This window comes from Sorex araneus, chromosome 4, assembly GCF_027595985.1.
Source record: "Sorex araneus isolate mSorAra2 chromosome 4, mSorAra2.pri, whole genome shotgun sequence".
Classification (NCBI taxonomy): domain Eukaryota; kingdom Metazoa; phylum Chordata; class Mammalia; order Eulipotyphla; family Soricidae; genus Sorex; species Sorex araneus.
In genome coordinates, this window is record NC_073305.1 from 42251264 (window position 1) to 42264954 (window position 13691).

The following is a 13691-nucleotide window of genomic DNA, read 5'->3' on the forward strand; positions in this document are numbered from 1 at the left end:
CGGATGCTCGGCCCTTTCAGGAGCTCGTGGGAAATTCTCTGCCTCCACACTTGGCCGGCCATGGTTCTGTTGACATGGGGCCAGTCACGCTAAAAGAAAACATCTGTGCAGGGCGGGGATCAGGCTAGGGGGTTTTGGCCCACTCGGGCCAAAGTTCTTCAACATTGTTTGGGCCAACATGGGCGGGGTGGCCAGAGCTTGTTTTGTCTGGCCCAAACCTCTCCAGCTCCGGAGAGGCAAAGAAGGGAGAAAAAAGACTTGAAAACAGGTCTACCCCTTTGGGGGACAAAGCAGTCGTACAGCACATGGGGCTTTGGGCCTTGCATGTGGCCAACCTATTGGTTCAACCCCCCACACCCCATAGGGTCTCCTGAGCACAGAGCCAAGAGTAAGCCCTGAGACACCTCTCGTTGTGGCCCCCCAACAAAACCCAAACAGATCTTACTCTTTCAGAGCTCTCCTGGTTTTTCTTTCCTTCTTATTATTATTATTATTTTGGTTTGTTTCGGTTTTGGAGCTGGTGGAGATCAAGGCGTTCTCCTGGCTCTACACTCAGGGATCAGTCCTGCCCAGGCTTGGGTGACCATAGCGGGGTGCCAGGGATATGTGCAAGGCAAGCACCTTGCTGTTGTACTATCATTTAGGCCCCTCTGCTGGCTTTTCAGCTTCTGGGCTTTGTAATCAGGGATATGGCTCTGAAAAGGCTGGACTCCCAGGGGTGCTGTCCGTGGACATATCCCGGAAGGCTGGTCATCGTGGGAACACCGACCTCACATCACTTCCTGGGCTACAAACTCCCCCACCAGCTGGAAGCCCATCCATGGAAGGGAAAGGAAGATCTTCCTGCCAGTGGATGAAACCCAGGTACACCCAAGTTGTGGGGAGTCCCCGGCAGGTGGCCACAGGGCAGCGAAAGCCAGGGTTGGCCTGGGCAGCCATGCGGCAGGGTCACTCTGCAGAGCCGTCTGGTTTTCTTTTTCTTTTTTTTTTTTTTTTGGTTTTTGGTCACACCTGGCGATGCACAGGGGTTACCCCTGGCTTTGCACTCAGGAATTAACCCTGGCGGCGCTCAGGGGACCATATGGGGTGCTGGGAATCGAACCCGGGTCGGCCGAGTGCAAGGCAAATGCCCTACCTGCTGTGCTATTGCTCCAGCCCCCGTCTGGTTTTCTGAGAAGCTTCTAGTCTGAGACCAGCACGCGCATACACACACACACACACACACACACACACACACACACACACACACACACACACACACACACACACACACATACATACATACTGCTCACAAGCAGGCTTCTTGGGAACTCTTTTTTTAAAAGAAAAAAATTGGAGGTCACACCCAGTGGTGTTCAGGCTCACTCCTGGTAGGGCTTGGGGGACCGTATGTGGTGCCGGGGATTGAACCTGATTCTGCTGTGTGCAAGGCAAATGCCCTGCCTACTCTACTGCTGGGCCCTCTCTCCATCCCGAGAACTGCTTTGTTTCTAGAACGGGGACAGTGACCAGCAGAATTCTCCCCTGGTGAAAATTTTGGGAATGCTATCAAAAAGTTCAGTAGCAAAGAGGAAGAGGGAGAAAGGTACAGGGTGGAGGGAAGGGACATGGAAAAGGTCCATCAAAGAAGACACAGCATCCAGGTTGAAGTAGTTGCTGCCAAAAAAAAAAAAAAGAAGAAGGGCCAAAAAGTTGGCACAGTGGGTAGCACGGCCGACCCAGATTCGATCCCCGACATCCCATATGGTTCTTGTGCATTGCCAGGAGTAATTTCTGAGCACAGAGCCAGGGGTAACCCCTGAGCATCTCCCAGTGTCACCAAAAAAAATTTTTTTTAATTCATTTGGGAGGTCTGGCGAAGGGGTTAGGACTCTACCTGGCAGTGCTCAGGGGCTATTTCTGGTTCTGTGCTTAGGAGAGACTCCTTGGGGTACTCAGGGACCACAAGTGGTGCTGGGGTTGGCCACATGCAAGGCAAGTGCCTTAACTCCTGTGTTATCTCCCTGGCCCCTTGCCTTCTTGCCAGCACCAGGGGCCCCTGGGGGATGCTTGAGAGGCCAGCCTGCCCCACCATTGTCCAAGCAGGGCTCCTGGTGATGGACCTGCTTTGTGGAGATGCCCAACAGGGACTCGGGAAGGGGACATGCCCCCTGAGTGCTGGGTAGACTCTGTGGCCCCTCCCAACTCATTCTTACTATTTTGGGGGGCCACACCTGATAATGCTCAGGGGTTACTCCTGGCTCCATACTCAGGGATCATTCCTGGTGGAGTCGGGACCATATTGGTTACTGGGGATTGAACCCAATTCTGCTGTTTGCAAGGCCTTACCCTCTGTACTATCGTTTCACCCCTCCCCTACAACTGCTTTCTGTCTGAGGTTGAACCACAACTTTCCAGGTCCACAGACCACTAGAAAGTGACGGGATGCAAAAATGGGTAACACCTTCCCCTCAAATAGTGACACATATGAGAGGTTGACATGGATCAAAGTAGCCCTTATCGGGGCTGGAGTGATAGTGCAGCGGTTACAGCGTTTGCCTTGCACGTGGCCTACCTGGGTTCGATTCCTCCGTCCCTCTCAGAGCCCGGCAAGCTACCAAGAGTATCCTGCCTGCATGGCAGAGCCTGGCAAGTTACCCGTGGAGTACTCAATATGCCAAAAAAATAACAATTCTCACAATGGAGACATTACTGGTGCCCGCTTGAGCAAATTGATGAGCAACAGGATGACAGTACTACAGTGCTGACAGGTTTACATGGATCAAAGTAGTCCTTATCGGGGCTGGAGTGATAGCACAGCCGGTAAGGCATTTGCCTTGCACACAGCAGACCTCGATTTGATTCCCAGTATCCCATATGGTTCCCCTGAGCACCGCCAGGGGTAATGCCTGAGTGCAGAGCCAGGACCCCTGTGCATCACTAGGTGTGACCCAAAAAGAAAAAAAAAAAGTCCTTATCAAACCTACAAATACAGACCAGGGCTCTGCACTGCTGACCAGACAGGCCTACCATGAATCATGAGTCTGAGCTGCTAACGGTGCTGATGAGGGCACGTGGGAAGGGTCCACTGGGAGACCTACGCCCCCATGGCACCCATGCCTGGCCCAGGCTCTACGGTGATTCTGCATGAGCGATGGGGCCCCGGATGCTTGTGGAAGGGGTCTGGGCCAGGCAGACATGCAGTGGGTGACGGACAGAGAAGGTTCCAGACAAGCCTTCCTGATGTGCAGAGTATCCGTGGGGGTGGAGGAGGAAAAGGTCACACTCCCCTAGGGAGGGAGGGCTCTCTGGCCAGCGGCTAATGTCATACTTGCTCTGTGTCTCCTCCCTGCTGCCTCCTGGGCCCCTCCAGCCACGCCCCCGTTGTTCCACAGTTGTGCTCTCCTCAGAGGGTCCCAAACACCCCCTTAGCTCTTTATGGGCCTGCTGCCGCCTCCAGGCGTGGAGCGAGTTCACTCCCTTCTCCATCTCCAGCTTACCTCCCCCTAGCTCTGCTCAGCTCTAAAACGTCTCGTTCTTTCCACTCCGAACCTGGCCGGTCCCTCTGCGTCCCACCCTCAGCTTGGAGAGGACTGCCTTCCCGCACCCCTGCCCCCATGCCCTGTGTTAGGTGCCAAATGGGGGGTTTGATCACAGGATTGCTGCCTGCCAACTTTTTTGGGGTTTTGTTTCTTTGGGGGGCCCGTGGCTGGCTGTGCCCAGGGATGACTTCTGGCTCTGCTCTCAGGGATCACTCTCCTGGCGGGGCATGAGGGACTGTTTGGGGTGCTGGCGGTTGAGCCTGTGTGGGCACATGCAAAGCAAGCAGCCTCCCCGCTGTTCTCTCCCCCTGACTGCCACCTCTAGATGGACAGGTCTCGCCCACCACCCTGGCTGCTGATGGTGGGGTTTTGGTCAGGGGAGTCCTGACCAAACAGCGCATGTACAAACGTGCAGCCGAATGAGCTGGGGGGCGTGGGGGCAGAGTCCCAACCTGCGTTTCGGACAGTGTAGCTGACGCATGTCAGTGAAGGCCCGAGAGCTTCTCAGTCGCCTGTGCAGGGAGGGAGGCATCTGCCCTCCTGGCTGAAGGGCCAGGAAGCTGCTGAAACCTGGCCCAGTTCCGTGCCCAAATCAATGCCATCTTTTTTTTTTTTTTTTTTTTTTTTTTGCTTTTTGGGTCACACCTGGCTATGCACAGGGGTTACTCCTGGCTTTGCACTCAGGAATTAACCCTGGCGGTGCTCAGGGGACCATATGGGGTGCTGGGAATCAAACCTGGGTCAGCTGAGTGCAAGGCAAACGCCCTCCCCACTGTGCTATGGCTCCAGCCCCAAATCAATGCCATCTTTTCAGAGGTGCGTTACCTATTAATCTTTGCTTAGGCGCGGTCTCTCACATCACTGAGTCTTGGCTTTTGTCCACCGGCTTATACACTAATGCTCAGCTGCCCCCACCTTTTCACCCTCAGGGTGCTTCTCCATGGCAAAGCCCCCCACCTTTTCCTCGGGTCACTCCAGTGCCCTTAACAATGGCACTGTTATATATTATGACAGGGCTGTCATAATGTCTACATGTCACAGTGCCCGGGAGACCCACTGTGAGCCTCTCACTGGGCACCTCCCGGGCCTCCCCCAGACCCAGGGGGTGAATGAGGGATGGCTGGGTGCGAGTGGGCCAGGTTGGGTCCTGACGCAGTGCAGCTTAGGGGCACACAGAGGGTGCCCAGAAGGCCCTGGTGTCACAACTGCCCTGGCAGAGCTTTGGAGAACCCCCTACGCCACACCTCCTGACACAGATCTCCGCAAGGCCTCAACCGTCAGGCCCCTCCTGGAAAATGGGAGCTTCTCATTGTCTCTGACTGGAGAAGCAAGCACCTTCCCTCTCTCTCCTACTGCATAGCCAAGGGGGGGGGGGAGAGAGAGAGAGAGAGAGAGAGAGAGAGAGAGAGAGAGAGAGAGAGAGAGAGAGAAAGGGAGAGAGAGAGAGAGAAAGGGAGGGAGAGAGAGAGAAAGGGAGGGAGAGAGAGAGAGAGAGAGAGAGAAAGGGAGGGAGGGAGAGAGAGAGAGAGAGAGAGAGAGAGAGAGAGAGAGAGAGATCCTGTTCTCCTGCCATGCGCTACTCAGCCAGACTCCCAGGGCAAGGCTTCCCGTTGGCTTGTGCAAACGCAGGTCCCAACGGGGTTCTCTGAGGCTCAACTGTGAACAGAGACCTTCTCCGTGTGTGCCAAGGGTGAGCCTGAGCGGTGGGTTCTGGGGCCTTCTGGACCATCCGGCTGTAGCACAGACTCTCACAGTCACCTGGGGGTAGGGAGACAGCTCATCAGGCTAAGCACATGCCTGGGTTCTGTCCCAGCCCCTCATGGTCCCTGCGAGCATCACGCAGGGAGAGCACTGCTGGGTGTGGCCCCAGGAAGAGGAGGAAGCACTTGGGGCCAGGCCTGGGCCCTGGAAGCCTAGCCAACACAGTGCTGTGTTTCCTTCTGTTTGGGAAGCGGAGTGTGGGGGGGTGGGGGCTAGTGGTGGTGGTATGATTTGGGCCACACCTGGTGGTGGTCAGGGCTGACTCCTGTGAGTGACCGGGGCACCTGATGTGGTGCCAGGGATTGAACTCTGGTCAGTGCCTTGCCCTAGTGTTATCTCTGGCCCCAGCACTGCCATGCTCACAGGAAACATGCCTCCGTGTAGCCCTGGGGAGGAAGTGATGAGGCCCCATCCTGTGTCTTGCTGGAGCGGGCGCTTCCCAGAGTCTGAGCCCTGCCCCACGGTATCTGCCATCAACACAAGACTCCCCGGGACAGCCCTGCTTCGTGCTCGCTCCACTCACGTTTCTCCACGCCTCCAGGGGATGTTCTGAGATGGAGCCCAAGATTCACCACACACACACACACACACACACACACACACACACACACACACACACACACACACACGCTGGCTTCTGCCTCTGCCACTGCAGCCACCTCTGTTTCAGAACAGGACAGTTGAGAAGTGGAAGGGGAAGGAAGGAGAGACCTTGCTCTTTTCAGCAAAGGCGTATCAAGTGCATGGAGACACTCAGATTCGCTGCCTGGCTGCTTCAGATCCTGGCGCTGCTCCTAACATCCGGGTCTCTCAGGCCAATCCCTTCCCACCACTGAGCTGTATTCCCACATCCGTGGCCTGGGGGCTTGATAGGGAGGAGCCCACATTTCTGGCTTGAGACCAGCTAAGAACCATGATGGCTGTGAGCTGGAGCCGTGGGTGCTGAGAGCGGTGACAATGGTGACAGCTATTAGGTACCATGTACTTTTCAGAATCCTAAAAAAAAGTGCTTCTAAAAAGAATTTCTGAAGCACAACAGCCATTAAATGCACAACCTGATTATAAAGGGGGTTAGACGATCTCAACAGACACTTGTCCAGTGAGGGTGGACAGAAGGCCAACAGGCTTGTGAAAATCCACCACTATTATTATTTTAGGAATGTAACCAAGCAAGCTGTCCCCTGTGCCGCCACCCCCAAATCTATGAGAATGGCTCAGATCAAAACAATACTAAACCATGTTAGCTCAACAATACGAAGATGGAATTGAATGATCAAAAACACCCGCCCATCTAAAGAGGAACCAGTGTTGGTAGGGCGTGGAGACAGGAATCCTCACATGCTGTTAGTGGGAATGTAAATTGGTGCGAGCATTCTGGAAAAGAGGAGTTTCCTCAAAAAGCTGAAAACAGATCTGGAGTGATTGTGCAGAGGATAGGGCACTGGCCTTGCACATAGCCAAGAAATGGAAGAGGAAGCAAGAGCTTCCCCTGAGCACTGTTGGGTGTGCCCCCTGGGTACAGAGCCAGGAGTAAGCTCTAAGCACTGCTGGGTGTGACCCCAGATTTTGTTTTTTAATTTAATTTAATTTTTTTTGGGGGGGGCTTTTTGGGTCACACCCAACGATGCTCAGGGGTTACTCCTGGCTCTGCACTCAGGAATCACTCCTGGCAGTGCTTGGGGGACCATCTGGGGTGCTGGGCACCTAACCCAGGTTGGCTGCATGCAGGGCAAATGCCCTACCTGATGTACTGTCGCTCCAGCCCCGACCCCAGCTTTGATCCCTGGTATCACAGGAGAGCCTGCCAGGTGTGGCCACCCCCAAGGAAAAAGAAAAAGAAGAAGCTGAAAATAGGGGTTATGGAGGAGATGTCTCAGGGGATGGAGCAACATGCCCAACGCCCTGTATTTGACCCCCTGAACCCCACCTGTCACTGTTGCTGGGTGTGACCTTGGTGGCCTACAAGCATAAGTGCATCACTGAGACCAGTAGACCAGTGGCTCCTATTAAAAAATAAATAAAAATTTTTTTTAAAAAAGGAAAGAAGAACCAAAAACATTAAAACTGAAAATAGGGAGCTGGAGCGATAGCACAGCGGGTAGGGCGTTTGCCTTGCACGCGGCCGACCCGGGTTAGAATCCCAGCATCCCATATGGTCCCCTGAGCACCACCAGGGGTAATTCCTGAGTGCAGAGCCAGGAGTGACCCCTGTGCATCACCAGGTGTGACCCAAAAAGCAAAAAAAAAAAAAAAAACAAACAAACAAACTGAAAATAGAGTGACTATATGACCCAGTCACCCACTTCTGGGTATTTATCTAAAGAACACAAAAATATTAACACAAACATCCACGCAATGTGTATTGCAGCCTTATGGATACAGAGATATGTCATGGATACCGCTAGAATATAGAAATAGCCAAAGTGCTCGTCCATGGTGCAGTGACTGAAGATGTGGTGGAGACACACAACAGAATATTCTTTAGCGAGCAATACAGAGTTTTGCCATTTGCAGCAATGGAGGATTGTGCAGCCCAAATCCCATCTGAAGGACAAAAACAGACTTGATTCCACATGTGTGTGCAATGTAAGGGAATCAAATGGAGAAATAGACAAAATGAGAAGCCAGTGGGGCTGGAGTGATAGTACAGCGGGTAGCGCCCTGCCTTGCATGGAGCCAACCCTGGTTCGATCTTTGGTTCCCCCTGTGATACCTTGGGCCCTCTCAGGAGTGATCCCTGGGTGCAGAGCCAGGAGTAAGCCCTGAGCACTGCTGGGTGTGGCCCCCCAAACAAAAGCCAAATGAAAAAATGGACACTGGCCACAACTGAGGTTATGGAGAGGAAGAGGGTGGGAGGGACGTGTCGAAAGGCCCAAGGGGGCTTCCAGGAGGCTGAGGAAAGTTAGTTTATTCTTATTTTTTAGAAACAAACAAAAACTCTCTGCTAGGCTCTGCTCTGGAAGGCAGACCGGGCTGGGCGGTGTTCCCGGGGAGGGTGAGGTGGTGTGGCCCACGGCCCTCCCCTTGGCAGGCTGGGGTGCTGCACGCCCTCGGTGAGTCTGGGCTGGTTCCTGGACACTGGTCCCAGGGCTGCCGCTTGTCACTGCTGCAGCCCTCCGCAAGGACATGGAGCTGTGTGGAGCCTCCCTGCTCCTCTGCCTCTTCTCCCTCCTCACCCAGGTCAGCGCCGAGCCCCCAACCCCCAAGGCCAAGAAGGCAGGTAATGCCAAGAAAGGTAAGGACGGGGTGGGGGCACTCCCTGCCCGAGGGTTTGTCCCCTCCTTCGCTGTGCTTCAGCCCCCGCGGTGAATCCAGGGGACTTTAGTAGAGACCCGGGAGCTCTGGGGGTGGGGGTCAATATCGGGCAGGGCTGCTCGTCAGAACTGTAGGGATCAGAATCAGATGAACCTGAGCATCCCTCCACTCCTCCCACACCCCAATATTATGAAGAAAGAAACCTTTTTTTTGGGGGGGGTGGGGTGCAGGGCGCACACAACAGTGCTCAGGGCTTACTCCGGGTTCTGCACTCGGGGATCATTCCTGGAGGCTCAGGAGACCATATAGGATGCTGGGGTCGAACCTGGGTCTGCTGTGTGCCAGGCAAATGCACTACCCACTGTTTGACCGGGGTTGAGGGAGCACGCCTGGCTCTGCTCAGGAGTCGATAGCTGGTGCCAGGATTTGAAACGTGCGAGGCAAGTGCCTTAACTTCTCTGCTTTCTCTATCCAGCCTCAAGAAAATCTCTCTCTTTCTCCCCCTCTCCCTCTCCCTCTGCCCTCTCCCTCTGCCCTCTCCCTCCTCCCCCTCCCTCTCCCCCTCCCCCTCCCTCTCCCTCCCTCCCTCTCTGTCTGTCTCTGTCTCTCTCTATCTCTCTCTCCCTCTCCATCTCCCTCTCTCTCCCTCCCTCTCTCTCTCTCTCCCTCCCTCTCTGTCTCTGTCTCTGTCTCTCTCCCTCTCTGTATGTGAGGGGTAGGTGGTGTCATACCCAACTTACTCCCTCCTGGCTCAGGGATCCACTCCTGGTGGGCTCGGGGGACCATATGGGATGCTGGGTATCGAACCTGGGTCAGATGCCTGCAAGACCAGTGCCCTCCCTGCTGTACTATCTCTGTAGCCCCAAGAAAGGGAATCTCTTGCCTGTAATTTGGAAATGCTCAGCTCTCATCAACGCTGATGGGTTCGACCCTATAGTCTCTGGGCAATCTCACTCCTCTAAAATGAGGACAGTGGCATTTACTCAAAGAAAAGGCTGGTGAGGATTTCGTGTTACAAAAATAATCGTGTTCCAGTCTCTGTGCCTGCCCCTGGGGTCTGGTCCATGGGCAGGAAAGAAAACGTAAGGAAGGAGGCTGCTTCTATGGTGCCTTAGAGCTCTGCGGAAAGAAAAAATTCTAAACCAAACCAGGACCCTGCTGAGAGCCTTGCTCTCTGCACAACCAATTCCCTCACCCCCTCCTTCCCCACCATGGCCTTGGCTGCAGGAAGAACTGCCCTGGACCCCTGCCTTCAGTGAGGTCACTCCAGGCTCTGTTGAGACAACATCAGCGAAATGTCATGGTAATGAGCTGCACTGCCCCTCCACCCCCACCCCACCCTGTGGGCTCGCTCAGGCCAGCAGAGAGTTCCAGGGATGACAGAATGTCACCTCAAGCAGAGAACCCGGGCAGCCAAGGCAGGGCATGCTCTCAGACCCCCTCCCTGTGGAAAGGGCCAATTGACCAAATTGGCCACAGACTAGAACCAGCGAAGATCACGGAGCTACATCGGCGCTCTGAAACCCCCTGGGTGTGACTGGTAGGGGAGGGGGGGTGAGAAGGTGGGGTACGGGGTGGGGGTGGCTGCTGAGAGGAAGAATCTCTGAGCGCAGTTTGTGAACTGTGAAAGGACTGTGGTTCAGGCATTTGTTCTAGAAACATCCTCAGTGTGTACCAGTGTGCACTGTCCCTGAGCCTGAGCCCTGTGGCCCTGGCTGGCACTCGCTCTGCCATTTTAGGGGAGTAGCTTCTCCTTCAGTTTCCTGTCTGTGACACAGTAAAGGAAGAGAGAAAAAAAATCATTATCCAGTATCTCACCACACAGCAAAGCCTGGCAAGCTCCCCGTGGCATATTCCATGTGCCAAAAACAGTAACAAGTCTCACAATGGAGACGTTACTGGTGCCCGCTCGAGCAAATTGATGAGCAATGGGATGATGGTGACAGTGACAGTAACAGGTCATATTAGATCCGAGTGCTGGTCACATGTGTGACTTCTTTGGGGGGGGGGTGTCCTGCTCTGTGCTCAGGGGTAACTCCTAGTGGCCTCTCAGGGACAGAACCCAGGCCAGCTGCATGCACGGCAAAGGCGTCATTCCCTGTTCTGTCTCTCTGGTCCCGGACTCTCTTAATCTTCTCTTGAGTTCTCTGAGAGGGTTGTCACTCCATTTGGTGGGTGAGGGCATAGAGCCAGAAAGGCTGAGCCACTTGCCCCAGATTACCCATGTGAGCTCAGAGACAAGAGGTGGCTGAATTTGGGGGTCACTGCACCCCCCCCCAGTCCAACTGCCCTACCAACCTCACCCCACCTGATCTCCTGCAGTAGTCCCAAACCAAGGCAGTTAAGGTAAGGTCTCCCATAGGAAGGCACAAGTGAGACATGTGCCCCTCACTGCCCCCTCCCCCCAAGGGAATTGGGGAGTGGCACAAACCTCTAGCCCGAGGGGAGACCTGCTTCCTGTCCCTACATCCCCTGACCATCTCCTGCCTCTGCCTGGGATACAGATAATGCAGAAGCGGCTGAGTTGGGTTCTTTAGCAACCACCAGATTCCCCAATATTTTCAAGAATGGAAGTATTGAGTAATAAAGATGCTCAGACTCAAGTAGAAACACTTATTGGAAAGCAGAAGGGAATGGAAGCAGAGCTCCCGAGTGGGGAGGAACTTAGTATAGAACCGAGTTAACTACGGCTCTTGGCTCTTGGTTCTGTGTGTGTGTGTGTGTGTGTGTGTGTGTGTGTGTGTGATAGGAAAACTGGGTTTTTGTGCTACAAGGAATGCAGGGAAGTTAAAGATAAGGGATTTGGGGGTTGGAGTGATGGCACAGCAGGTAGGGCGTTTGCCTTGCATGTGGCCAACCTGGGTTCGATTCCCAGCATCCCATATGATCCCTGGAGCACCGCCGGGGTAATTCCTGAGTGCAGAGCCAGGAGTAACCCCTGTGCATCGCTGGGTGTGAACCAAAAAGGAAAAAAAAAAAAACCAAGGGTTTTCCAAAAGACCCTTTTAAATAAAAATTGGGTTCTTGGCAAGTGTTACAGAGGATGCCAGGATCTACTGATCCTGGTCAGGCTATTTGCCTCAGGTGATTCCCATTATCTTCGCCTCCGTGAGCCTAAACTCTGGGGCAGAATTTTATGATGGACAATTGTCAACTCCCTAGTTGCCAGAAAGATCCCAGGAATTTGCAGGAACGTAGGGATGGTCAGCCCAAGCCCAAACAAAAAGCCAGGCCTGCTCACAGCAGCTGGCCAGGGTCCGTTGAGGCTTCCTCTTTCACCTGCACCCCAGACCTCGTGAACCCCAAGATGCTGGAGGAGCTCCGGAGCCGGCTGGATGGCCTCGCAGAGGACGTGGCGCTGCTGAAGGAGCAGCAGGCCCTGCAGACGGGTGAGCACATGTGGCTGGGCCGGGTGGTGAGTGCCCGAGGGCTGGACGGGGCTGGCAGCCAGCTGTGTCTGTGCCTGGACTCCCAGAGACCAGCCCCCACCCCACCAGCTTGGCCTGGAAACGCAAAGCTCCTCCCACTGTCCCCTGTCAGCTGGACCCCTGGAGCAGCCCCCAGGACCCTCCTCAGTCAGCACCCACGGCCTGTGGGGGCATCCTGCCTGCGCCAGCTGCTTGGCTGACACCATCTTCTAGTTGCCCTGTTTGGCTGGGGCAGGTTTTATCCACACTTTTTGGGTTTTTTTTTTGTTTGGGGGCCACCCCTGGCGGTGCTCAGGGCTTACTCCTGACTCTGCATTCAGGAATCACTCCTGGTGGGCTCAGTATAGGGGATCGGATTTGGCTTGGCCATAGGTAAGGGAAGTGCCCTACCTGGGTACTCTCTCTCTCTCTCTCTCTGGCCCTTTGGGTGGAATTTATGTCTTCAAGGACCCTCCAACTCAGTGGTGAAGGAGGGCCAGGGAGCAGAAGGGAGTGTAGGAGGAGCAGTATGCTGAGCCCAGAGCTCAAAGTCACCTCTAGAATCCAACTACCTTGGCTCCCTTCCCCCCCACCACCGCAGGGTGCCCAGAGAAGGGGGCGTGCCCTTGAGCGAGGAGCCCTCTGCTTCTGGGGTGGGAGGTGACCCAGTGCCGGTTGCAAGAACACCTCCCGGGTGGGGATATGGGCTCTCGCCAGCATCCGCAATCTGGCGGGGGTGGCGGTGATGGCCCTGGCCTGGCAGGGACTGCACAGGGCATGGGCACCCAGCGACCTATGCTCATGGCCGTTGTCCCCCTTTCCGTCTCCCCCAGTCTGCTTGAAGGGCACCAAGGTGCACCGGAAGTGCTTCCTGGCCTTCCCGTCGCCCAAGACCTTCCACGAGGCCAGCGAGGACTGCATCTCGCGCGGGGGCACCCTGAGCGCCCCGCACTCGGGCGCGGAGAACGACGCGCTGTACGACTACGTGCGCCAGAGCGTGGGCACCGAGGCCGAGGTCTGGCTGGGCCTCAACGACCTGGCGGCCGAGGGCGCCTGGGTGGACATGACCGGTGCGCCCCTGGCCTTCAAGAACTGGGAGACGGAGATCACGGCGCAGCCCGATGGCGGCAAGGCCGAGAACTGCGCGGCGCTGGCGGCCGGGGCCAGCGGCAGGTGGTTCGACCGGCGCTGCCGCGACAAGCTGCCCTACGTGTGCCAGTTCGCCATCGTGTAGCCGGGGGGCGCGTGGGGCTTTGGGCGACCCCCGAGGGAGCCGCGGGAGGGTGGAGAGCGCGGCTGGGCACGCACCCCAGAGCCTCCGTTATTTTGCAAATAAAGTCGGTGCAGTGTGGCCCAGGAGGGTGCGGGTACCTTGCTTGGAGCGCACAGGGGGGCCCTGCCGGGCACATACCACGGAGGAGGGTCCTCGGTGTGGGCGACTGGGGACAGGAGGGAAAGAATGTGGGGAGACAAGAACCCCTGCCCAGCTGCTCCCCTACCCCCTCTCTCTTTCTTTCCAACTAAGTTCTAACAGCCAAGTTGCAAGAATGTCTGCTCCTTCCCTCCCCCGACACCAACATTTTCCGGGCACCTGCTTTATCCTTCCACTATTCTGCTGCGAACGGTTGATAGTAAATTGCAGACTTCAATGGCCTTTACCCCCCAAGTCCTTGCTACCTGTCCTCAAGCAGGTAAGGGACATCAGTGAACTCAGCGCTGTCCCTGGGATCCAGAAACCCACAGGAGC

At 55.4% G+C, this 13691-nt stretch overlaps 1 protein-coding gene across 2 annotated transcripts; it reads left to right on the top strand.

The window, feature by feature from the left end:
- The first annotated feature begins 797 nt into the window (after window positions 1-797).
- Window positions 798-13239, top strand: CLEC3B (C-type lectin domain family 3 member B). Of its 2 annotated transcripts, XM_055136963.1 has the most exons (4): window positions 798-864; window positions 8463-8502; window positions 11828-11926; window positions 12778-13239. In XM_055136963.1, exons 3-4 carry the CDS (start codon window positions 11845-11847, stop codon window positions 13176-13178), a joined length of 483 nt encoding a protein of 160 aa, XP_054992938.1. In that variant the 5' UTR covers window positions 798-864; window positions 8463-8502; window positions 11828-11844; the 3' UTR covers window positions 13179-13239. The 2 variants fall into 2 exon arrangements, with proteins under 2 accessions (XP_054992938.1, XP_004614586.1); XM_004614529.2 differs by lacking the exon at window positions 798-864 and having other exon boundaries at window positions 8409-8517.
- The last annotated feature ends 452 nt before the right edge of the window (window positions 13240-13691 follow it).